Source organism: Callorhinus ursinus, unplaced genomic scaffold, assembly GCF_003265705.2.
Source record: "Callorhinus ursinus isolate GAN/ISIS: 27379988/994484 unplaced genomic scaffold, GSC_fseal_2.0 scaffold23, whole genome shotgun sequence".
Classification (NCBI taxonomy): Eukaryota; Metazoa; Chordata; class Mammalia; order Carnivora; family Otariidae; genus Callorhinus; species Callorhinus ursinus.
The window spans coordinates 3,726,904-3,750,649 of NW_027397085.1; the positions used below are offsets into that span (position 1 = coordinate 3,726,904).

At 43.9% G+C, this 23,746-nt stretch overlaps 1 protein-coding gene, 1 long non-coding RNA gene and 1 pseudogene across 3 annotated transcripts in view; 1 reads left to right on the top strand and 2 right to left on the bottom strand.

The window, feature by feature from the left end:
• The window catches only part of SV2C (synaptic vesicle glycoprotein 2C), a 200,650-nt gene that overhangs the window by 13,939 nt on the left and 162,965 nt on the right, over positions 1 to 23,746 (bottom strand). For both annotated transcript variants that reach the window (XM_025892700.2, XM_073905310.1), the window contains exons 7-12: positions 21,515 to 21,625; positions 20,979 to 21,067; positions 16,683 to 16,841; positions 13,409 to 13,542; positions 11,604 to 11,807; positions 10,971 to 11,130 (exon numbers count right to left, since the gene is read on the bottom strand). In XM_025892700.2, coding sequence (XP_025748485.1) covers positions 10,971 to 11,130; positions 11,604 to 11,807; positions 13,409 to 13,542; positions 16,683 to 16,841; positions 20,979 to 21,067; positions 21,515 to 21,625 — 857 coding nt within the window. The remainder of the gene's footprint in view (positions 1 to 10,970; positions 11,131 to 11,603; positions 11,808 to 13,408; positions 13,543 to 16,682; positions 16,842 to 20,978; positions 21,068 to 21,514; positions 21,626 to 23,746) is intronic.
• On the top strand, positions 2,970 to 20,549 carry LOC141374868 (uncharacterized). The gene is made up of 3 exons (XR_012382037.1): positions 2,970 to 3,877; positions 18,635 to 18,779; positions 20,450 to 20,549. It is a non-coding gene; the product is annotated as an uncharacterized lncRNA (long non-coding RNA).
• On the bottom strand, positions 9,274 to 9,582 carry LOC112839585 (U6 snRNA-associated Sm-like protein LSm3 pseudogene; annotated as a pseudogene).

Sequence of the window (23,746 nt, forward strand, 5' to 3'; positions counted from 1 at the left end):
TATGTGCGTGGTCTGTGTGTGTCCTCCTTAACCCGGGAAGACGGCATCCTATACCACTGTAAGCAGGTCTTGCCCTACATACAAAGCGAAGAAGGACTTACCTGTGGTTTGCGAGCCAAGAGGACTCCCTGGGCCCAAGGTAGCCCTCCATCTCCCTCCCATCCCCATCACCATCAAGGGTCTCCCTAGTGCCTGTGCTGTTGACATGCCAATATTCATGGTCAGGCCCTAATGGAGGTCTTTATGTCTTCCCCGGTAGCTGACGAAGCTAGGTGGGAAGTGGGTGAGTTCCCCGGGCCAGAGCAGATAGTGATGGGAGGAAAGCAAGCACCGGGAGGCAACTTGGAGTTCATCTAAGGCCAGGATTTGTGAACATGACTGTAGATCCCAATTCCCAGGTCAGCTTCTTAGAAGCCAGTTCCCAGAGTTCCACTCCAGAGCAGCTAGGAGAGGGGTAAGTCAGTCTGTGCTGGGGAGCAGCACCGCGGAGCCTCAGTGACCCGGGGCAAGTTTCTTCCCCTCACTGTACCTCATTTTCCGCTCTAGAAAATAGAGTAAGGCTCCTTACTCCTGCAGGCTTGCAGTGACGATCACATATGGCGTAAACGAGATGACCTAAATCCTCGGCACTGAGCCTGACATACTTCCATTTTGCAGATGAGGAAACCAAGCTCCAGAAAGGCTAAAGGACTGATCTAAGCTATTTTCTGGCAGCGCCAGGCCTCCTCCCCACTACTGATGGAGGAAGGCAAAGAGAGGAGGAGAAAGGGTTTCCAGTAGGCAGTGCTAGTGCTGTGTGGGCCAAGGGGGAGCTGGCTGCTGAAGCAGCGGGAGGTCACAGGCTCTGGACTGCAAAAGTGGACAGGGGTGCAGCAGGCGGCCAGAGGGAGGGAAGAGGACTAGCCCTCATTCACGAAAGGCCTAACCAGTTTACCTGGATGGGGGAGGAGCGGTGGGGTGCGGGATTCCACCTGTGAAGGGAAACCACAGCCCATCGCCAGGTGAATTTTAAAAAAGCATCCCTTTCCCTTCCCTTCCTTTCCCCTCCTCCCATTCACCTAGAGCTATGCTAATACATAAGGAAAACAAAGTCCTGCCCTGAAGGAGCTCACATTGTAGTGGGTAATAGACAGTAAACAAACTCACCCCTTAACATTCTATCATCACGTGTCCTGGTGGTAATTTGCTTTAAAAGTACTTCAGTACAAAGAGGAGTTAAGTTGTTCTGTACTCTGGAATTTAAATCATGTTAACCAGGAATCAATAGGCCAGAGAAAGTTTGTTAATGCACGCAGAGACAATGTTTCACTGGTGATAAGAGTGGTTGGTATGTAGTTGACTGGAAAGAATGTTCTGCCCTTAGCACCATGGATGAGCAAGCATCCTCCAAGCCCAGTAGCCTCAAACTGGTGGAATGGTACCCTTGGCTGAGACTCCAGATTCTAGAGCCCACTGGTCCTGCTCCCTAACACTTAAAGGCCTGACCAAGCCCAGGGTTGTTGGTCCTGCTGTCGGCATGTCATCAAGGTCCCATAGCCCTTTCCTGTAAGGGCTTGTTCAGCAGAGAGATGGACTTCCCTGGAGTCAAGAACAGGCTGTAGGACCGCTTCTTGTGCCCGTTTGCACGTTCGGTAGGATTTGCAGCCATTGTAATACACCACCTGGGAGAGAGGCGGGCGGTGAAGGACACGTCTACTTCCTACCCCCTCACACTCCACTTCTCACTGCCAGAGACGAAAAGGGTCTGACATTGCCTGAATCAGGCCAAAATGACTCAGGTCACATACATATATAATACAATGACAAGGTCTATAAAGATAGAAATGATAGAAAAAAATACTTCATCTCAAGATTGTCAAAAAAAATTAAGTGTGGTCTTTAACTTCATAACCACGGATGCAGCATGTCATCATTTTGTCTCTTAAACGAATGAGGCACAGTTTTGCTGAGTGGTCTCGCTGAGGTCACACAGCTGGTCAGTACGAGATCCAGGGTAGAAGACCTTCAGGATCGAGCATGGGGAGGGGCTTCGGGTGGCTAATTCTGGGCAGATGCTTTGGGTTAGCTCATGGAAGAAAAGGACCTTCCCATGGCACCGGGTGACAGCAGCAGCGGCTGGCTGCCCAGGATGAGCAGGGAGTAGCAGGTGGGAACAATCACAGGTTGACTTTCAAATGCTTTCTGAGGTCATGTGTGAAACTGTGAATGTGTAAGGGGGAAGAAGGGGGGGGGTCGGTGGCCAGAGAAAGGCAGGAGCACATTGCTGGACGAGTACCTGGGACACAGGCCTGCTGGCGTGGGGACAGCTTGGGTTTCACCATTTACAAGGTGGGAGCTCCTCGCCCTGAGCTCCATGGAGAAGGGGTCAAAGTGGCCACTGGGTCATAAGGACACCGGAAGTGTCCCGCAGTGGAACTCTGTCACCCCCACAGGGTGGCGGTGGGAAGTCACTGGCTGGACACGGAACGACAGCAAGGCAGAACTGAGAACCCAAATGACCCCGTGCATGAGTCTCTTACGTCAGGTGGCTACGTTTAGGATTTTCAGGTGGTCTAAAACCTTGAGTAAGGAGGAGAGAACAGGCAAGGAGCTAAAGAATGGGGTTAACGTATACTAGGTAAATCCAGGTCAACCTATCATTACACATTGTCTCCTCTTTGAAGATTCGAGGAGATGAGGGAAAAGTTATGTTATTTCTCAGAGTTAGAATACAGGGGATGGAGTCCAACCAGCCCTGACTAAACCCAATGAATGGACTGTATCTTGTGTTGGCATCTCCCAGTCCAAGGAGGACCGAGAGAGTTTAGATGGTGGCAGCACCTGGGTGTGGAGAAACGATGGAAAAAGGAAACTCCCCTGGACCAACGTGTTCCATGGGTAAGGTGCCCCCTTTTAGATTTCTGGCAAGCCGGGAAAATCTGTTCTATCTCTGGTACAGTGCTGCAGTCATATTTCTCATCTACGAGAATAATCTCATATCTTATCAGTTGCCCATTGTTTACATTACAGATAATAGGTTCCCTGCTTATTTTTGACACAAGACAGGGGCTGATGTGTGTAGGGATAATTAGAAACTCTCAAAATACTATACAATGATTTGTATATTCAATAATGCTCACACTTCAAAGAGCTATCGTTCTGCTCTGCTCTCCATTTCTTCCCTTACGATGCTTCTCAAAGATGTCCTGTCTTCCCAGCCTCACGGACACATACTCAACTTTGTTTGCTTTTTCCATCATCCCCAGGTCCTGGCACAAGTCCGTACTACTCTCTCCTTCAAGGCCACACCTCAGAATTTGGAGTCAGAGGAAGAAGCGTCCCGCGTGGACCACTGAGTCCCAATCACTGTGGTCCCTCGGGGACACTGGGAACCCGGCCTCCACAAGGATCCCCAGCTGTCGGTGCAGAGTTGGGACGAAGAGGGAGGATCAAATGGAGGTGGCCGGCCAGGGTGAGCACTGGATGAGCGTTTTTGGTTCTCTACTCTCCTGGCCTGAGTTTCTGGATTTCTACTATTACGGGCTGTGCTGACTCTGGATCTTCATACCTTGATGGATTTACCCCGACTCGACCCTTTGCCTTTTCAGACACATCATTCTTCTGTAGGTCTCTGTTTTGTTTCCTTTGCCTTCAACTACCTGCCAGGCCACTCTAACCCTACTGCCTGGTCTCCACATATTGTCACCAGCCCGGGTGCCAGGAGAGTGATGCCATAAGAGTGCAGAAGAATAAAGGGATGGCTGCTTGTCTTCACACATGCATGTGTGTACACTCATTGACTGTCCCTAAGGTCCTCCTATCTCTACACATGGGGCCATTTCTCTCCCACCTGCGGATTCAGCCCTGCCTGGGGCGCAGAAGTCAACTAAACCTCAAGGTAGGTCAACCCTGATCCTGCCTCAGGATCAACTGTTGCATGACGGGGAGTCTGGCCACTGGGATTTTGCCATGATACTAGTGAGCAGGCCCTTATCTTTACCGTCATGCCGGGACCTTAGTTGCTGCCATAACCCCAATTCAAGTCATCAATTCCCCTCGTCTGTTTGGTCCACCAGCAGCATCTGTCACAGCTGATCAATCCCTCTTCCTGAACTACTTTCTTCACTGGGCTCCCAGGACCTAACTCATGCCTTTTCTCTTTACCTCACTCCTAGTTCCTTCTCAGTTTTCCTTCCTCACTTCTCCTCATCAGCTGCACCTCTGAATTCTCCCTTGTCTCCGGACTAAGTCCTCACAACTCCCCTCTTCTCTCCCTACACATCGTCCTTTGATGGCGTCATCTGACATCAGGACCTTAAATACACTGAAAGGGCTCAAATTTTTACCTCCCACCCAGGCCTCTTCCCTGAACTCTCATTTCATACATGCAACTGCCTAGTTGACATCTCCATCTGGATATTTCATAGCATCTCAGACTTAACAGGAACAAAACTGAGCTCCTGATACTTCCTCCCTAACTTCCCCCTGACACAATCTTCCCTATATCAGCCAAGGTAACCCCAGCCTTTCAGTGGCTCTGGTCAAAAACCCTGAAGTCATTCTGAGTATCCGCCCCCCACCCCCGCCACCGCCTACCCCCATACCTCACATCCAATCTTTCAGCAATGCCCGTTGGTCTTCCACATATTTGCAGAATCGAACCAATTCTTACCACACCCACTGGCACTACTGTATCTTGCCACAACTGTTGCAGGGCACTCCTAATTGTTCTCCCTGATTCCACCTCTGACTCTCTGTAGTATATTTTTAAACACAAAAGCCAGTTCTCCTTTTAAACATACATGAGATCATGTCGCTACTTGGCCCCAAACCCTCCAATGGATTTTCATGAAGATCGAAGTCCTTCGTGTCTACTCTGCCCTATTGCCTCTTACCGTCCACCTTGCTTATGCTGCTCCAGTGTGACAAGCTTCTTTGCCCCTCCTCCCACTGGCCTCCAACACTTACACCTTAGGACCTTCGCACTCACTGTTGCCCCTGCTGTGAATGTTCTCTTCCCAAGTATCTTCCGGCGTCTTTGCTCAAATGTCACCTTTTATAGTTGCATATTCTTAGACCATCCTGTTAACAATTGTTAGCTCCCGGACTCCAGGGCTCTCTATGCCCATATGTAGCTTTACTTTTCTCTATAGCACTAAGGACCATTTGATATAACTACTTTACTTATCTAATTGTTTATTGGCTGTCTTTTCCAAGTAGGACATAAGCCCATCAAGCTAGGGTTTTCTGCCTATTTTGTTCACTGCTGTACCTCAAGAACGAGAATAATTGCTGCCACATGACACATATTCCAAAATCATCCAAAATTTAATGAATTAGTGAATGAACACTCTATCCCCAGCTCAGGTGTCTTTCTGGCATCCAAACCTAATAATCCAAATGCCTATCAGACATCATGTTGACATGAAAACCCAACACATCCACAATGGCAGCTCATTATCTTCCCGACCCCAGCCCAAACCTGTTCTCTCTCGCTCCTGTGTCCCAGTCTCAAAATGCCCATCACCATCCACTCAACTCTACAAGCAGAAACTGGAATCATCTTTGATGACCTCTTTCCTCACCCTACCATCTAACTTACCGTGAAGTTTTGTTTATTGTATCTCTAAATATCGGTGAACATGTTGAATGTTGATTTAGCTCCTTTCCTATCCACACTTTTCTGGTTCACATCACTATTTTCAGCATCCTAACCAGTCCTCCTGCCTCTTTTCTGGCCACCAGAGTAAACTTCTAGCCCTTCTCTGAGCTTGTCCCTCTTCTTCCTAAAACACTTCAAGGGCTCCCCATTGCCCATAGGATGATGCAATTTACAAGATCATTCCTGATTTGTTCCTTGCTTGCCTCTGTTAACTCTAGCCTCCAGAAGTTTTCAGATAGTATTTCATATGTCGTCTGAGATGTTCTTTCTCCATCTCTTTGCCGAGCTATCACCTACTGTTTTTCAGGTCTCAGCTCAGATGTCACTTCTTTCAAGAAGCCCTCTTCTCTGCTTTCACAACACCACGTACTTCCCTCACAATGACCCTGACCTCACTCTCTTATACCTGATGTTCACTTGTCCACAAGCTCTGTGAGAGTAATGACCACAAATGGCTTATTCATGGCTGTATCATAGGCACTCAAAAAAAAAAAAAGGCTGAATGAATAAGTAAACAGTACTAAAATTCATATGGAGATGGAGTAGTCATACTTTCATGAGCATTCCCACTAACTACAGCTAAAAATACTGGATATTAAAAAGCAAACATAAGAAAACTCTGAAAGACAGAAAAAAGGCAGAGGTGCTAGGGACCTTAGGTGAGTTCCTTGCATTTTCTTTTGCTCCACTGATCTCAGACAAATCTGAGCTTAGGAGTGGTGAGTTCCCTGCATTTTCTTTTGCTCCATTGATCTCAGACTTGGAACTGAAGAAGATGGCAACGTGGAAATACCACCAGCAACAGATTATTTAAAAAGCCCCAACAAACCCTGTTCTCTCTAGCCAGAGGACCAGGGTAGGGGCAGCCTAGAAAGACAGAAAATGTTTAGACAATAATCTTTCTCCTCTAAATGAACACCAGAAAAATCATAGCCCAAATGCCAGCCACACCAGCAAAAGCCTAGGAGAGAGCCTAGACGTCCACCCTCACAAAACTGTGACGTGGTGACTCCATATCACCACCCAAGTGGTATCAGGGAAGGCTAAGTAGGGAGTTTCATCCTTGCTGGCCAGTGATGAGCTCCTTCCCTTCTCCCTTCTTTCCCTCCATGGTATCATGATCGTGAGGAGAGCCTGGACTCCCACTGCTGGCCAACATGAATGAAGATATCCCCCCTTCTTGTGTGTCCACAGAGGCTGAGTGGGGACACTGGATATCTACCTTCACCAGGCAATAATAAGGCATTGCACCCTTTTCTCCCCACAGGGATGTGTCCCGAAACTAAAGGTTTATAAGAGATTTAAAATCTCATACCGTATTGCATGGAGCACTGGGTGTTGTAAGCAAACAATGAGTCATGGAACATTACATCAAAAACTAATGATGTACTGTATGGTGACTAACGTAACATAATAAAAAAAAATAAAGTCTCACACGGTAATAGGAAAATGACTTTTCAATTGAATATCACTCATCCTAAGAACAACTGGGAAGATCTCAAACAGATAGAAAAAACAATTAAGAGATGCCAACCTGGAGATGACAGAGATGTTAGTATTATCTGACAAAGATTTTCAGGCAGTCATGATAATAATGCTTCAGTGAGCAATCATGAACACACTCGAAACATATAAAATATAGAAAACATCTAGAAAAAAATAGAAACAAAAAAGCTTAGTGATTAGGCTCAACAGCAGAATGGAGGAGTCAGCGGAAAGAATCAGTGAATTGGAAGAGAACAATAGAAAGTTTCCAAAAAGAAAAACAGAGCAAATAGATTGAAAACAAATTAACCGAGCACCAAGGACCTTTGGGACTATCACAAAAGATTTAATACTCATGTCACTGGAGTTCAGGCAGAAGAAGAGAAAAAATATTCAAATATATAATGACTGAAAGTCTTGCAAATTTGTCAAGAGACACAAACCTACAGATTCAAGACTCTGAGTAAACTTCAAACATAATAACCCAAAGAAATCCACACCAAGACCAAGAAAAAATCTTGAAAGCAGCCAAAGGAAACACCACCTCATCTATGGGGGAAAACACTGAGATTGCTAGACTCCCCCCTCTCTACATGTTGTACATGTTTTTAGAATTCCCCTAACAGCTTCTGAGCAGCAATGCCGCCCTCACCTGCTCCAGGGAACACTGGGTTATATCAATCTTGAAAATCTCAGCCTTTCTGCATAATAACAGAAAATTTCATATCATCTCCGCTTTAATTTGAGGGGCTCCTAGATAGCTTCTTGATGGGGGCTGGTCTCTGGAAATAACCAACCATGTGAATAGAGAGTTGAAACTTTCAGCCTCCTACCTCACCCCTGACTTCTGGGGAGGGGAGAGGTGCTGGAGATTAAATTCAGTCACCAATGACCAAGGATTTAATCAAACATGCCTACATAATGAAACCTCTATAAATCAAGAGAGCTTCCAGACTGGTGAATGCATTCACATGTAAGGATGGTGGTAGTGTAGCCTAACTAACTCCATGGGAACATGGAGGTTCATGCACTTCGGACTCCTCTGTAGCTCACCCTAGGTACTTCTTTATCTAGCCAATTATCAAACCTGTTCGGGGCTGTGGAAATACACAAATCTGCAGTTGGCTGGGCAGAAGTGTGAGTTGCCTGGGCACCCCATTTGCAGCGAGCATCTGAAATGGGGCGGTTTTGTGGGACTGAGCCCTTTCACTTGTAGGCTCTGATACCAGCCCCGCATAGTGTCAGAATTGGAGAACTGGTTGGTGTTGGAAAAGACACCATATATTTGGTGTGAGAGAGTATCAAAGAATATCCTAAAAAGTTTCCCTAAGCTTCTATTCCAAAAAATGGTCCCTCACATCTCCATGAACAAACTGGATCTTATAAGGACTCCACTAAAATGCGTTTGTGAGGGTCCTTCTACCCCCTTTTGTGCCCCTCAAATTATCATGTGCCATAACTGTCCGTGATCTAACCTGGGAAAAAAGCTGAAATGTCATCAGGCAATCATTATGTTATGCTTTCCTTTGATGCTGAGATTTTGAGGATTGAAGAATTATAGTGACATTGACACAGTGGAAAGGTGTGGTCTAAGGAATACATGTGGTCTCTGTCCCGGTTCCTAGCTCCTAAAACCTGAGTGAGAGGCATGCCTTCAGTTATTCATAAGGCACCCCTCTCATGGTGCCTGCAGCTCTCCCAGACTTCACCACCCTCCCTGTTTTCTCTCACACAGCCATGTCTCCTACTAAAATTTTCACCCACGTTTAGTTCTGTCCTGCCCTTTGCTTCTCAGAGGACCCGAGCAAACACAAACAGCAATTTCTGTTTTTACCAACAAATTCTGTTGAATTACAGCAGGTCCATGTTTCTCATTGGAGGAACCTGCCCAATTCATTGTTTCTTGTTTTTTGTTTTTTTTGCATCTTGGTGATCACATCTATTGAAAGGGCTGGAAAAAAATTAAAATGCCCTTTAGCCTGAGAATTTTTTAATTATCCGCAAATCAACTCGTTTCAGGAGTGGAAGAATCCTTGGTCATTTGTTAATATCAAAATTTACACAGGTTTCTCTTTTGAGTGTCTTCTACATTTAAAGAGGCAATCATACAAAAGCTCCTATATTCCATACATGATAAATTCTTTGTTTCAGCCAACTCTCAAAGGAGGGACAACTAGTACAACACCATCTCCCTGGACAAAAAGCATTGGAATATTCCGTTTTGTTGATTTATATATCTCTTGGTACGTTTCCTCAATAATTTCTGTAGTAGTCACAGTTTCTTTCACATCTCCCAATATCATTTAAATGCTGATCATAAGCATGTAATCTGCCTCGAAGCTCTCTGTCATGTCTCATTTTCACATAAATTCGCTCATCCAGGCTGAGCCTGATGAGATCCAGGGGCTCTTCTACAGTGTTGGTAGTTTGTTGCTGGTCCATGTCGTCCGCCATGTTTCAAACCCTGCACCCTTTCCCCTCTTGCTTTTTGTTTTTTTAAGCCAGATTTTGCCATAGAAGAATATTCATCCTTCCATCCCGTACGGTAGAGGGATAAGCAGCTGATCCAGCTAAAGAGTAGCAAACTCTTACACGTGTAACATAAAGGCATCCGGCTATGCCATAGTGTGGCTTTAACAATAAGGGATTTATTTTAAATGTACAGTTTAATCCACATCTGGGCCCAGTTTGCAGGAAGAGAGGTTGATAAAAGAATGCTCAGTGGATACTGCGGAGTCTTAATCTTTTCTTTCTTTCTTTCTTTCTTTCTTTTTTTTTTTTGGCAGCACCCTCATCCCAAGGCCCATGGCATCCACCCCAGGAGCTCGTTCACAGCAGAGAATTAATGTTTGTTGAATGAATGAAGGAGATGCTGAATGTGGAGTATATGGTTCCTTTCAGAGCCTAAACATTCAGTAGGAGGTTACTGAGGGTCTAGTAGAACTTGGATAAGGACACATCCACAAGAGTTTGAGATGTTCTGCAGGAGATGGGTATATAGCTCCTATAATGTTCCTATATGGTCAGTAATAGACGTTGTTGAAAATTCTTACCCCAAATGTCTCTGCATAATCCTAGGAAAATCTCTCCTCCATTTCAAAGTTCAGAAGATACTGACCCCATCCCTCAGCAGAGAGGGCTCCCATGGTGACAAAGTATACACGAAATAAAAGAAGGAAAAGGCCATTTGTCTTTGCTCATGTCAAATGGGAAAACAGGGCTTCTATTCTTTTAATTATTCAGCTGCTACAGCTCGACCCCAAAAGTCTATCTTTTAGTCCTTTCTCTGATATAAGATGCTTTTTTACCTTCATGTTGGGACTGATGCATAACTTTCTTCAACTAGGAATCTTTGTTGTTGTTGTTGTTGTAACTGGAAATATCTTGGGCTTTCCTCCAACAGACCAGGAAGGTCAAGAGATATGGTCTAGAGACTTCTCTGTGGTTGCTTAATACAAAGCTCATGCAGACACTTGCAAAGGAAGGTTAAGAGTCCTCTCAGGACTGATTAGCAGCTGAAAATGTGGTCCAAGAGAGGCTATTAAATCCTACCCCTCACAACTGCATTATAGGTCGCTCATATTGTCAGCCAACAAACTAAGTCATGGACACAATTAAATCCCTTCACTAGTTTCACTGCCCGATCACTTATTCCTGCTAGCAACTATATTCCCTGACAGTTTCTTTTTAAAAGGTATGAGTGAAAACTACAGCCTCATAAACCAGGTATTTTTTTGGATTTTCACTTCCTTTGGGAAATGACAGTTTGGCTTATTTTTCTGTGACTTCTCTGTGGTCCCAAGAAGCCCAGAGTGCCTCTTCCTAGAGGCCCATTTCAACATACCTGCGGTCTGTGGGGTACAGTTCCACAGTGACCACATCCAGAGAGTTCCAGGCCGAGATGGTCAATCCATTATACAGACACAGCACGCCTACCATCATGGACTCACTGCTGCCCAACCAGAGGAAGAAACAGCTGATCCCCGAAAGCACCATCGAGCCACCTGCCAACGAAGCCAACAAAAGGCTGCCATGTTTCCCGCCATCTTAGGAGAGAATGATCCTTGGGTCTTCGACATCTCTCAGCAAAACTGAATCCCAAGGGGAGGACGTGGCCTGGACTCCAAAGGCTCAGGAACAGGTAGCCTCGCCTGTATAAAGGTTTGCCTCCCCAACTGCCTTCTGAACACAGCAAGCAGGAAATGCACATCGTCAATTACTCAGCTACTTAAGTGGAAAAATATACACTAGTCACACATAATTAGTTCTTCAGTCTGTTAACTCATGGAAGCACCTCAAATGAAATGTAATTAGACATAATTTTCACTGAAATTTAGTCCTAATGAAAGGTCTTAAGGAATTTCTCCTCATCTCTACGGGATACATATCCCTAAGGGGGCAGGGAATATAGTGGGGACCAGGTTCCCCGGAGATGACAAGGGCAGCTCTTTTATTTTATATGAAACCAAGCACATACCTAGCATCGTTAAGCGCCCAATTCTGTCCATCAGGAGAGCAGACACGATGTTCCCTGGCAACACGGCCAATGTCCCCAGGAAGTTGACAAAATAAATCCAGTAGGCACTATAGTCATCATCAAAGGTAATCTGGCATCCCGTCTTGTTGTGAAAAAATGAGCAGTTTTGAAATTCGCTATCAGTGAATTTATATGGCTCAAAATCTGTGGACACAAAGACAGGTCATCAAGCTCTATAGTTGCGCACCAGTCTAAGAAAGCCAGTCAAGAATTCAGAAAAGAAACATGGTATTGTAAACTTGAGGGCTTCAGGTCCTGGCCAAAGCACAGGGGCTAGTCTAGAACCTCACATTACAAGTTGAATAAAAGAATACGTTAGAGTCCAGTTATTCTCTGATTTTTTTATGGTTGGCCATCGCTAATTACATTACTTGCTTACTTCTTTATAATGTTACTTTGTTCTAATTATCACGTTACATAAGTACTATCATTATAGTACTAATAGCTTTCATACCACAATTACAAAAACAATTTGTTTCAAGATGTGGATGAATCAGCCTTTAAGGGACTCGGAGGCCAAGAGGAGGAACAGGACTTTCCTTGGGCCCATTGAGGCTGAATGTAGAAGTTGAGGTCAAAGTGGAGGAAGGCCCAAAGGAGTAAGAGTTGCCCTTATTGGATAGTCACTAGCTGGCAACAAGGTAGCGCTATACTCCTGCCAGTGCTGGGCTGTTATTTCGGACTCAGGACAGACACACCAGAGTGCAGGGGTGGGAAAGCAAGGGCTCTGCCGTCAGATAAAACTGTTAGCTGTTACCAGGTCTAAGAATGTGGCCAAATTACTTAGTTTTTCCAAGTCTCCACTATTATCTCACCAAATGAGATAATGTCTAATGACGGAGAGTAGGAACCAGCATATGGTAGGTGCTCAATCAGTTTCCCCCCTGCCCCTCTTTTCCCCCGGGGAGTTTTCCAAACTCCATTACCAGGATTGCACTAAAAAACTATCTGATTAAGCAGCCATGCGTTGTCCATCTCTGTTCGCTGCGGCTCAGGCATGATCACTTAAGTGGACATCAGATTTTGAAGCCAGGATTATAAACAAACAAACAAACAAACAAACAAACAAACTACAGGGTAATTCTTTTCTTCAAACATTACTCAAAGGAGGGGAGCCTGGGTGGCTCAGTCGGTTAAGCATCTGCCTTTGGCTCAGGTCATGATCCCAGGGTCCTGAGATTGAGCCCCGTGTCAGGCTCCCTGCTCAGTGGGGAGTGTGCTTCTCCCCTTGCCCCTCCACCCACCTGTGCTCTCCTTCTCTCTCAAAGAAATAAATAAAATCTCTTTAAAAAATTAAAGGATTTTTTTTTTTAAGAGAGAGAGAAATTGTGCACACACGAGTAGGGTGGGTGGGGGTGGGGCAGAGGGAGAGAGAGAGAGAGAGAATCTTAAGCAGGTTCCATGCTCAGTGTGGAGTCTGACACTGGGCTCAATCTCATGACCCTGGGATCATGATCTAAGCTGACATCAAGAGCCAGACGCTCAACCGACTGAGCCACCTAGGCGCCTCAGGATTTTTTTATTTTAACTTGGAACTTCAGCAAGTCCCATTTGCATTAAATCCGACAGAGACAAACAATAAAAGCTTAACTATGATCCGGTCCGATTAAGGAAATCCATTCCTTTACACTTTAATTTCTACTTTCCGCATAAGCTGCTGCCCACACTGTCACAGGGGTGTCACGTTTCTGCCAAGAACTGGGCCATCTGAAGAGGCCCCAGGCACGGCTAAGTAGCATACCTACCTGTGTTGTCAAAAACAGTGTCAATAAATGTGCAGTTCTTGAAGTAGGTGTTGACTGAAGTCACATCCTCAAAGATGCAGGCCTTAAAAAGTGAATCTTTGAAAGTTACAGATTTGAACTTCATCCCTAGAAACCTGCCCAGAAAACACACAGAAGAATTCTTATCAATGACTGTGTGTCCATCAGGGTTCAAAGTGAAGTCAAACAGGTTTAGAGATCTGATGCCCCACTACCTACGGACTCTCCATAGAGACATTAGTCTCTGGATCTTCTGGGCTCGCAGCTTCCCCTCTTCCTCATGGAGCCTGTCCTTTGGCTATCTCCTGGCTCACCGATATTATTTTCCAGCAGAAGAGCTGGCATTCAAGATAACTTCATTTAGCTTTGCAATGTTGGTAAAAGATTTTGTGGAGTATGCTATTGAAGGTGGAGAGTTTGGAGATTAACTGTGGCTACCGATTCCTTATTTTTAATCCTATCCTCTTGCTCTTGATCATGTGCCTTTATTTGAAAATTCTCTATTTGAGGTTAATGGCTCGAACTTTAGAATGTGCTCCCATGCTCACTTTTAATGGAAGTCTGTTTCCTAAGCTAAAAATTCAAGTCTTCTTCATTCTCCTATAGGGCTTTCTGGTTATTCTGAAGAGACAACACGAGAATTCTGCTTCATTTATGTGAGGAATGATGAACTCAGGGCTCATAGAAAGAAAGAAACTCACAGGTCACTCTCATTTCCATGAATATTTTTCTTCTCAAAGCCAACAGGTATTGCTTGAACCAGGCAGAGTGATGAGAGAGCTTTGCTCTTTTGGAAAAGTGTAGAATGATGAAACCTGCTCAGATACCTTTTTGGGTGCTGCAAGGGGCTGGGGAGGGGTGATTCTAGATGGTGAAGATGATAATAGTCGTGATGATCCTAACATCTTAAAAGAGTCTACGACTCCGATCTGTCCGTGTTGATAAGGACTCCCAGAAGACAGGGATCAATAGTCACATTGTGTCTAGGTAAGTTATTAAGAAACCATGAATGTATACTTAGCCAGTCACTGAGATGAAAATGCTTGTTCAACTGGAGAATAAGTTATTATACCAAATACCGCTCGGGGCAGAAAGGGTCTGAGCCTCCCAGGTAAGCAAGCTGACCGACTTAAAAGCTATACGCTCTTTAGTACTTTCAAAATTGTTCTCACCTTAATGCCTGATTGTTTTTGTCAGCTTAAAGTGCACTGTGGCCTAACACACCACCATCTTAAAAAATAATCTTATTTCAACCTTTACTCCACGGGTCTAGAGTAAAACCATCTAAACCATAAATTTATCCACTAAGGAAGAATAATTAATGGAACTTTTTTTTTTTTTGAGAGAGAGAGAGAGAGAGTGAGCAGGGAAGGGGCAGAAGGAGAGGGAGAAAGAATCCTAAACTAGCTCCACGCTGAGTGCAGAGCATGATGTGGGACTTGATCTCACGACCCTGAGATCATGACCTGAGCCAAAATCAAGAGTCGGACGCTTAACCTACTGAGCCACCCAGGTGCCCCAATAACGGCACATTTTAAGAATATTAGCAATTTTCTGAAATAGATGAATTTCGAAAGGGAAAACCATTTTAGGTTTTTTATGAATAGATAATATGTACATAGAGTACACAGGGTACAAAATTGAAAACATTGAAAAAGGATGAAGTAAGTCTTTTCCCAGCCATCCTCAACTCTCCCAGTTCTTTTGCCCAGAGATGGCCAGTGTGGCCAGTTTCTCGTGTGCTCTTGAGGAGCATTCTATTTATGGAGTGCTAGCAAGTGAGACACACTATTCTACACCTTTTGCTTTGCTTCATGATAGTCTACCCTGGAGGCTATTCCAGATCAGTACCACAGCATTGAAAAGTGGTGCCATTTTATGATACTGAATAGGAAAGAAAGCTCTTTGTAAAAAAAAAAAAAAGAGTTAGCTAGTGGCATTTCCCATTTCCCTCAAGGATAAACAAAAAAATCAATAAAAATTCTATCACCTTCTAAAATAAATATATATGTTTTACAGGGATTTTAATACTATTAAAAATCGCTAATCCTTATATTGCTAATGTAAAAAAATTTCCTGGTGGTGGCTGAAGAATCGGCTTAGAACTTTAACAGGCATCATTTAAAATATGTCAGAGACACAAACATATCAGACATATTTCTAATGGAGTAACAATACTTTTAAAAATAAATGAAGTAAAATTTTACCCTGCCATTACCGAGCACGGGACTCTAGGGTTTCCGTGGAAAAACAAGCACAGACTCTGGTTGGTATTTTATGTGGGAGAGTGAAGGTGATCCTACACGGCTTGCATAAAGATTAGGCCCCTCATGGGACTGCCAATTTAAACAATTCTCTCCTACTTCATAATTCTCCCTTTCGTTATAGAAACCATAAGCATCCTATAGAATTCTTTTTCATCCTTCCACAGTGGTTTTGCCCTGCAGAACTTTGTTCAGTTTTTAAAAATTTTTTACTTTTACCATTTCTGCCTTTGGCACAATTTCCTAAGAATAATGTAAACCACCAGGAGCTCACATCAGCCATTATTTGCTCAGACAACAACTAACGGACAGAAACAAATGGCCCTGTCTATCCCTTTCCCTCCCTGAAAGAATGCACTGGAACCACCTTCCTGAGCCAGTTCTCTCCCCTTATCAAGATGCATTCCAGATTCCATCTTCAAAAATGTCCTTTGCTAACTTATTCCGTATTTTCAAAGCCCTGAACTTTGAGGAATCATTCCTGTTCTCTAAGGGAAAGTCTTCCTGATACGATGTAGCGCCACTTCTTGATTCAGCCTCCCGGAGAAGGAAGGGCTTCTGAAAAGTGGTCCCCTTTTTCAGGGGTGGGAGACAGGCATCAAGTTACACTTCGGGTTTCTTCTCTGAATTAAGTAACACCATCACCCATCTTACTTCCTCGTACTCCTCACTCTTCTCTTCCATGACTTATTTCTGTGGCTTTCCAGCGTCTCTAAATTTTCTCTTCATACCAGTTAATTCCGCTACCTCACAAACGTGAAATGGCAGTTTCAGCAGCAGTTTTAAGCCAAGGACTGATACACATACACCTTTTTTTTTTTAAAAGCTCATTTGGACGTGTACAAATTCAGTTTGAAAATGACTAGTGTACAAACTAAAATAACAAAAAACCAAAAAACAAGCAAGAGTGCATGCTTCCATGCAGCGAAGTCTCAGAAGAAAGACATTTTTCAGAACGGATAGCAAATTAAGTTATTTCAAAGTTTCTGGACCTGCCGTTGTCGTATTCCGCTCCCGTGTGCAACTGATTTGCCATTGTAAAGTTAACACTGAAATTTGAAAATTTCTCTCTCTCGATCTTTTCAATGGGCAACATGTTCGATTGCAGATGTTTAATGACATCAGGGAACCACACGGATAATCCATAGTACCTGTAAAGACAAAGACATGGGAGTATGTACGGGTGCTGGCACACCCGGTGGTAGTGACCCCCCCTCCACCCCGCAACATTTTCAGAGAGGCAGGGGTTCCTGGAGAAGCACTTGTGATTCTGATCGGCTCCCTGCAACACAAGGAATCCTCAAGCAGTCATCTGTACTGTCCCCTCCCCGCCATGCGTCAGTCTGCAAAAATCACGCTGCAGAGACTGCCTGGGAAGCCCCAGGGATAGGGGTGCTGCACTCTGCCTTTGGGCAGGGACCTGCAACCTACACCAGCACAGGGCTCCCTGACCCTGATGTTCGTCTCATCACCCCAGGCCTCACTGAGGAACCCCATCTCCTAGTCTGGTGGTACAAACTCTTGGGCTCGCAAAACTCTGAGTACTGTTAAAGAATGACCTTTTTACTAATGGGGACTATTTCTTGGTGCCTACATTACTGTGATACTGTCAGCCCAAGGGCAGAGACCCATTTCTCAAATGGTTCAAGGCTGGGAAAAGGGTCATTTGGGTTATTACCTGAAAATCCAGGTTATTCCCACGTTCTGCCGTACCCTCTTACGTAGGACTCTAGCAGGGGGCAGCTCAGCCATTCCGCTGTGCTCTTCAGTACAGCAGTCTCTAGCCACAGGGGGCTACTGAGCACTTGGTGGGTCGTAGGGTAGCTCTATTTCTAACTTTCTGAGGACCCTCCATACTGTTTTCCAGAGCGGCTGCACCAGCTTGCATCCCCACCAACAGCGCAAGAGTGTTCCCCTTTCTGTGCGTCCTCCCCAACACCTGTTGTCTTGTATGCTGCTTTTAGCCATTCTGACAGGTGTAAGGTGATATCTCATTATAGTTTTGATTTGTATGTCCCTCATGATCAGTGATGGTACATTTCATGTGTCTGTGGGCCATTCATAGGTCTTTGGAAAAATACCTATGATCCAGCAATTGGGTGTTTACCCAGAGAATACAAAAATACAAATTTAAAGGGATACATGCACCCTGATGTTTATAGCGGCATTATCTACAATAGCCAAATTATGGAAACAGCCCAAATGCCCATTGATCAATGAAGGGATAAAGAAGATGTGGGGTGTGTGTGTGTGTGTGTGTGTGTTTACATATATGTACATATAAATGGAATATTACTTGGCTGTAAAAATGAATCACATCTTGTCATTTGCAACAATGTGGACAGAACTAGAGAGTATTATCCTAAGTGAAATAAGAGAAATACCATATAAGTTCACTTATATGTGGAATTTAAGAAACAAAATAAATGAGCAAAGGGAAAAAAAAAAAGAGGAAAACCAAGAAAGAGACTCTTAATTATTGAGAACTGATGGTTACCAGATGGGAGGTGGGGGGGCGGGGCGGGAGAATGGATGAAACAGGTGATGGGGATTAAGGAGTGTGTTTGCTGTGATGAGCACCAGGTATTGTATGGAAGAGCTGAATCACTATGTTGTACAACTAAAACTAATATTATACTGTGTGTTCACTAAATGGAATTTGAATAAAAACTAAAAAAATACAAGAAATGTGGCTAATCCAAATGAGATCTGCTGTAAGTGTAAAATATCAAATTTGGAGACTTAATGAAAAAAAGAATGTAAAATTAAGTCATTAATCATTTTTATATTGATTATATGTTGAAATTACACTACTTTGGACATAATGAGCTAATAAATAAGGTACATTATTAAAATTAATTTCATCTGTTTCTTTTTATTTTCTTTCATGGGGCTGCTTGGAGATTTAAAATGACATATGTGGCTTGCATTTTATTTCTATTAGAGAGCGCTGCTCTAAGTTGGTGGTTCCCGAAGTAGGATCTCTGGATGAGTGGCATTAGCATCGCCTGAAAACTCGTTACAAATGCAAACTCTCGGGTGCTATCCGGAACGGCTGCATCAGAAACTCTGGAGATGGAGTCCTCCAGGTGATTCTTTGGATGCACACTCCTCTCAGCCTGAGGTGCCCCATGTCTAATATCAGCGCAATGACAGTACCCACCTTCCTTACTCTGGTTAAATGGGATGCAAAGTGCCTAGCACATAGTGAGTGTTCAAAAGACGTCAGTGTTTATCCTCATCACTGTCATCAAGATTTCTGAAACATCTCTGCCTTAGGATTCCATAGATCTCCAACCCCTTCTTTTCATAGACCATGACCAAATCACTGTGGCGGTGTGAGTGGTGGCCACTAAAGCAGAAATGACTCAGGGACGGAACATCGATCACACTGCTCTCTACTCATATACTGAGGACAAAAATCTTTGAAAGTGGCAACAATGAGGGCAGCACACTAGCCTGGAATGTATATCATCAATGATGTGGAGGAGTTTCAGCTAATTTTTCATTTATTCAGCGAACATGTACTGAAAATCTACCAAATGCTAGCCACTCTTTAACATTTCAGGGATATTACCAGGAAACCATCAAGCTTAAAATGTGGTCAGCAATAAATAACAAAATATTAGCAAACCATGTAAATCTCCACATCAAGAATAGAACTTTTGACTACTTATCTTTGTACCTAGTTGAGTGTTTAGAACATAGTAGGCACTTTTTAGCCTTCTCTGCCTTCATTGATTAATGTGTCTTCTAGAACTTGAGTGGGAGTTACTTTACATATTCTGAATCTACCCTCTTAACTTGGAAATAAGGACATAAAACTTGGTAGTGTCTCCAAGTCACAGAGCAGAATGAGGTATTAGGTCTTTTTTTTTTTTTTTTAAAGATTTTATTTATTTGACAGAGAGAGACAGCGAGAGCAGGAACACAAGCAGGGGGAGTGGAAGAGGGAGAAGCAGGCTTGCCGCTGAGCAGGGAGCCCGATGTGGCACTCGATCCCAGGACCCTGGGATCATGACCTGAGACGAAGGCAGACCCTTAACGACTGAGCCACCCAGGCGCCCCGAGGTATTAGGTCTTCTGATCCACACTTTCCTTGTCTCTCCATTTACCACCCCTCACGGCACTATGAAAGACCAACCATCTTTGATCACTCACCTGTTTTAACTTAGGGATGTTTACAGATAGAACCTGCAGCACAGATGTTGGGCTCTCCTAGGGCATTAAGAGCCAACTGACCTGTAAGTATAGGGTATTATCTAACTGCCTCTTTTAAACAGTAAATTACACAAAATAAGAGTTGGACACAAATATTCTAAAGCCATTAGCAAATAAAATTCTGATATTTTCTTCCTATCTCCTCTTTTCTTAGAACCCACATATGGTGGTTCTAGTCGTTCAGTAACTACTTATTGAGCACTTACTATGTGCCAGGGGCATAGAGGAGTGAACAAGACAGTTTAAAATCCCCGTTCTCACAGAGCTTCCACAGAGGGGGAGACAGAGCTTTATTCTCTAGAGAATAAAGAAATTTTTTGTATATTAGAAGATGGAAGGTGCTTTGGGGGAATAATAAGGCTGAGAAGGGGGTAGGGAGTGCTGAGGGGCTGCAATGAAGTAAGTGCTTAAGGAAGGTGACCCTGAGAAGGTGACATCTGAGCCAAGTCTCAAAAGAGGTGAGGAAATGAGCTGGGCAATGTCCAGGGAGCAGTGCCAAGGCAGTTCCCTGAGATTGGAACGTTCTGGCCTGTTCAAGGAAAAGCAAGGAGGCCAGTGTGGCTGGTGCCAAGCAAACAAGGAGAAGAGGGTGGAGAAGCTATGGGGAGCACATCACCCACAGTCTCATCAGACTTTCCAAGGACTATTGGTTTTGTCACCCAGCCTTGTGATAAGATGAGGTAAGTCATTTATTTATTTATTTATTTTCAAGATTTTTATTTATTTATTTGACAGAGACACAGCGAGAGAGGGAACACAAGCAGGGGGAGTGGGAGAGGGAGAAGCAGGCTCCCTGCTAAGCAAGGAGCCCGACGCGGGGCTCGATCCCAGGGCCCCGGGACCATGACCTGAGCCCAAGGCAGACGCTTAAAGACTGAGCCACCCAGGCGCCCCAAGGTAAGTCATTTATAAAAACTGTCATGGTCAGCAAATCTAAACTGAAAAAAAAAAATCTTTCCTAATATATTAACAGCATTAAACAGTGTAAGAAAGGAGAGCCGCGTGACTGAGAGTTACTGTGTGGAAATGTAAAGATTTCATTCACCAAGAACTGAAATATTACTTACCCAAAGGACAGGGTGAACCAAACAATTGTAAGCTTTATTGTATTTTCCCTGACGGGGTAGTTGAAACATCTCATGAAAGTCAACCAAATCTGTGAAATGTTCAAGAGTTAGTTTTCTTGTGCGGTTATGCAGTGAACCCACTCCCCAATCCCCTTCACCAGTTATAAAAACACTGACTTTTCTTTTAGCCAGACTCATTGGAACTTCAAATGTCAAGGCTGAAGGCTCTAGGAAACCAAATCTTGCAAGCTTCCCTTTTTTAGCTGCCTGGAAGCCAAGGGACAAAGTAACTTAAAACTTCAGAGTGTCCCAGCCCTGCCAAGACTCCTTGCCTAGCACCTTCCCTTCCCAAAGATGGACTTGGCTAGCCCACTGATCCAAGGGGGGGTCCTTTCACCTGGTCCCCGTGCAGGCAAATGAGGTGTCCTGGACAGCAGGGGGCACAGTCCCACGCAGGGCGGCCACGATCAACCCTGCTTCTGACCAGCTTCAAAGGTGACATGTTGGCCGGCACTCGGGGCGGGTCTGTTACTTACTCCATAGAGTTCCGTGCGGATCCGGACAAAACACCTTCTGTACCACGTGCCTGTGTCACTCTCAATTTCAATCAGCTCATCTATTTGTTTGGGGGTTTTGATTCTGTGGACCTGTAGAGAACAACACAGTGCCAAGGGCTGAGTTTTTTGTTTTGAGAGGAGCAAATCCCGACTCCCACAAAAGTAAGCAGGTATCTGATAATCATTCCATTCCTACATGAGACCATGGGCGTAAGGTATACACATCCCAACACCACCTAAAAGAACTGCATAAAGAATGAATAGGAGGGAATACCACGGAACAAGGCAGAAGAACAGGGAAGGATGGAGTAATATGAGCCCCAAATGTCCTTCTTTGGAAACCATAAAGGCACACATTTCGCAGATAAAACATTCAGAGAGATTAGCTTCTAGAATAAGAATTATTTTGCTTGGACTGAAGCGATTGTACATACTTTACATTGGAGCCTACTGATTTGATACATTTGGCCCCTCAACACAGTTCTTAAAGCTTCCCCATCCAACTTGTATTCTTAAAAGTTATCTTTATATTTTATGCCCCGTCTTTCCCTTTCCTGTAGCCTAACACCACAGCGGCTGGTCAGCAAATAGCCACAGGCGAGCCTGGTGCAGAGTCGAGAGAATGAGTTCTAACAGTTTCTTCTGTGACAGAGGGGATAAATGATGGGAGACCACTGTGAAAAGCTGCATCTAGGACTGAAGTTAGCCTCTTCTGCTCAGGAAAAGAACCTAGACACGGGAGAGGCAATGCTTTCAACACAGAGAACGAAGCCTGAAAACAGAAAAAACAAAAATAAAAAAAAAGAATGGTTCCTTTTGTGGACCTGTCCCATCTTACACTGTTAGTCAATATTTATGTAACTTTCGAGAGAGAACACAGCAATTGCACAAATGTGACCCCTGCCAGGGATCACTTTTGAACACTTTTTTTCTGGAGATTCCGCCCACATCCAAAGCAGCACTTCTTTTGTGAGAATCCAGGTACCCAGGCTATCTTTTGACAGTGGTCATTTGGGGACCCTCAGCATCTTCCAAATTATACAAGGTAAGCAGTAGACTCTTCCTGGCTCTGTCAACAAAGAGGTCTGTATTTAATGAAAATAATGTCTGAGTTAAATGTGGGATTCCAAATAGAGTCAGCTCAAAATGATCCATGGAGGCATTATTCTGTGATACTCTATAGATTTTTTTTTTTTAAATCACAGAGGTGTTCTTATCACGCAACATATTATTTTTGGGAGGCTGCTTCTTCTCTACTCATCAGTGTTTGTTTGTTCATTCACTCACGGGCACCCACTGGGTACCAACCAGGTCCAGCACTAAGACTACAGAGATGCAAACATAAAATACCCATTACTGACATCCTCCCAGCAATTACCATACAAAGAAAAAAACCTGTAATGTAGATCTATATTGGATGGGAGAGATGTATTTTATAGAACACCCAAGTTGACTCGGGAATGAGAGAAGCCTTCATGGACTGAACCTAAGCTGGGACTTATGGAGAAGTATGTCATTTGCCATGTATGTAAACCACTTGGAGGCCATTCCAAGCGTGAGATACCATGTGCAAACATCCTGAGTTGTGAGAGAAAACAAGGTATTAGCCAACTACAAAGAGTTTTAGATTCCTAAAGAATAGTAAAGAGGGCTGAAAGAAATCAGTTGGCAGGAGGGTCAAAAGTACGGAACAATGAGGAGTGATATTTAGGATGGGAAATAATAGGACACAGTGATTCCTCGAATATTGTGGGGATAAAGGGGAAGAAAGAAATAGGGTAGTTCCAAGGTTTTCCGGTTTGTGGTACTGGTGGTATCTTCTGGTAGAATTTAGTAAAAAGAAGAAGCTTGAAGACTCTTAAGGTGCTAAGTTCAGACTCAGAAATTCAGATTTGAAAGGACATAAAAGGACGTCCATAAAGGCCTTCAACATGTATGTCTGGAGCTCAGGAGAGCTGTCCATTAGGAGATAGAGAGCTAGAATCAGCTAAGGAAAGCATATAGGATTAAAAGAGAAATTAGCTAAAAATACAGTCCTGGAAAACAATTATTTAAGGTAGGGGCATAAGAAGAAGAGCTTTAAAAGAAGCCTTTGGAGGAATGCATGCAGATTCACTATATTGTAGGCATAATAAGGAAAAAAGACAAATTTGTCATGGTGGACTCATGTAATGACTTTGAAAGTCACATAATAAATGACTCTGAGTTTTA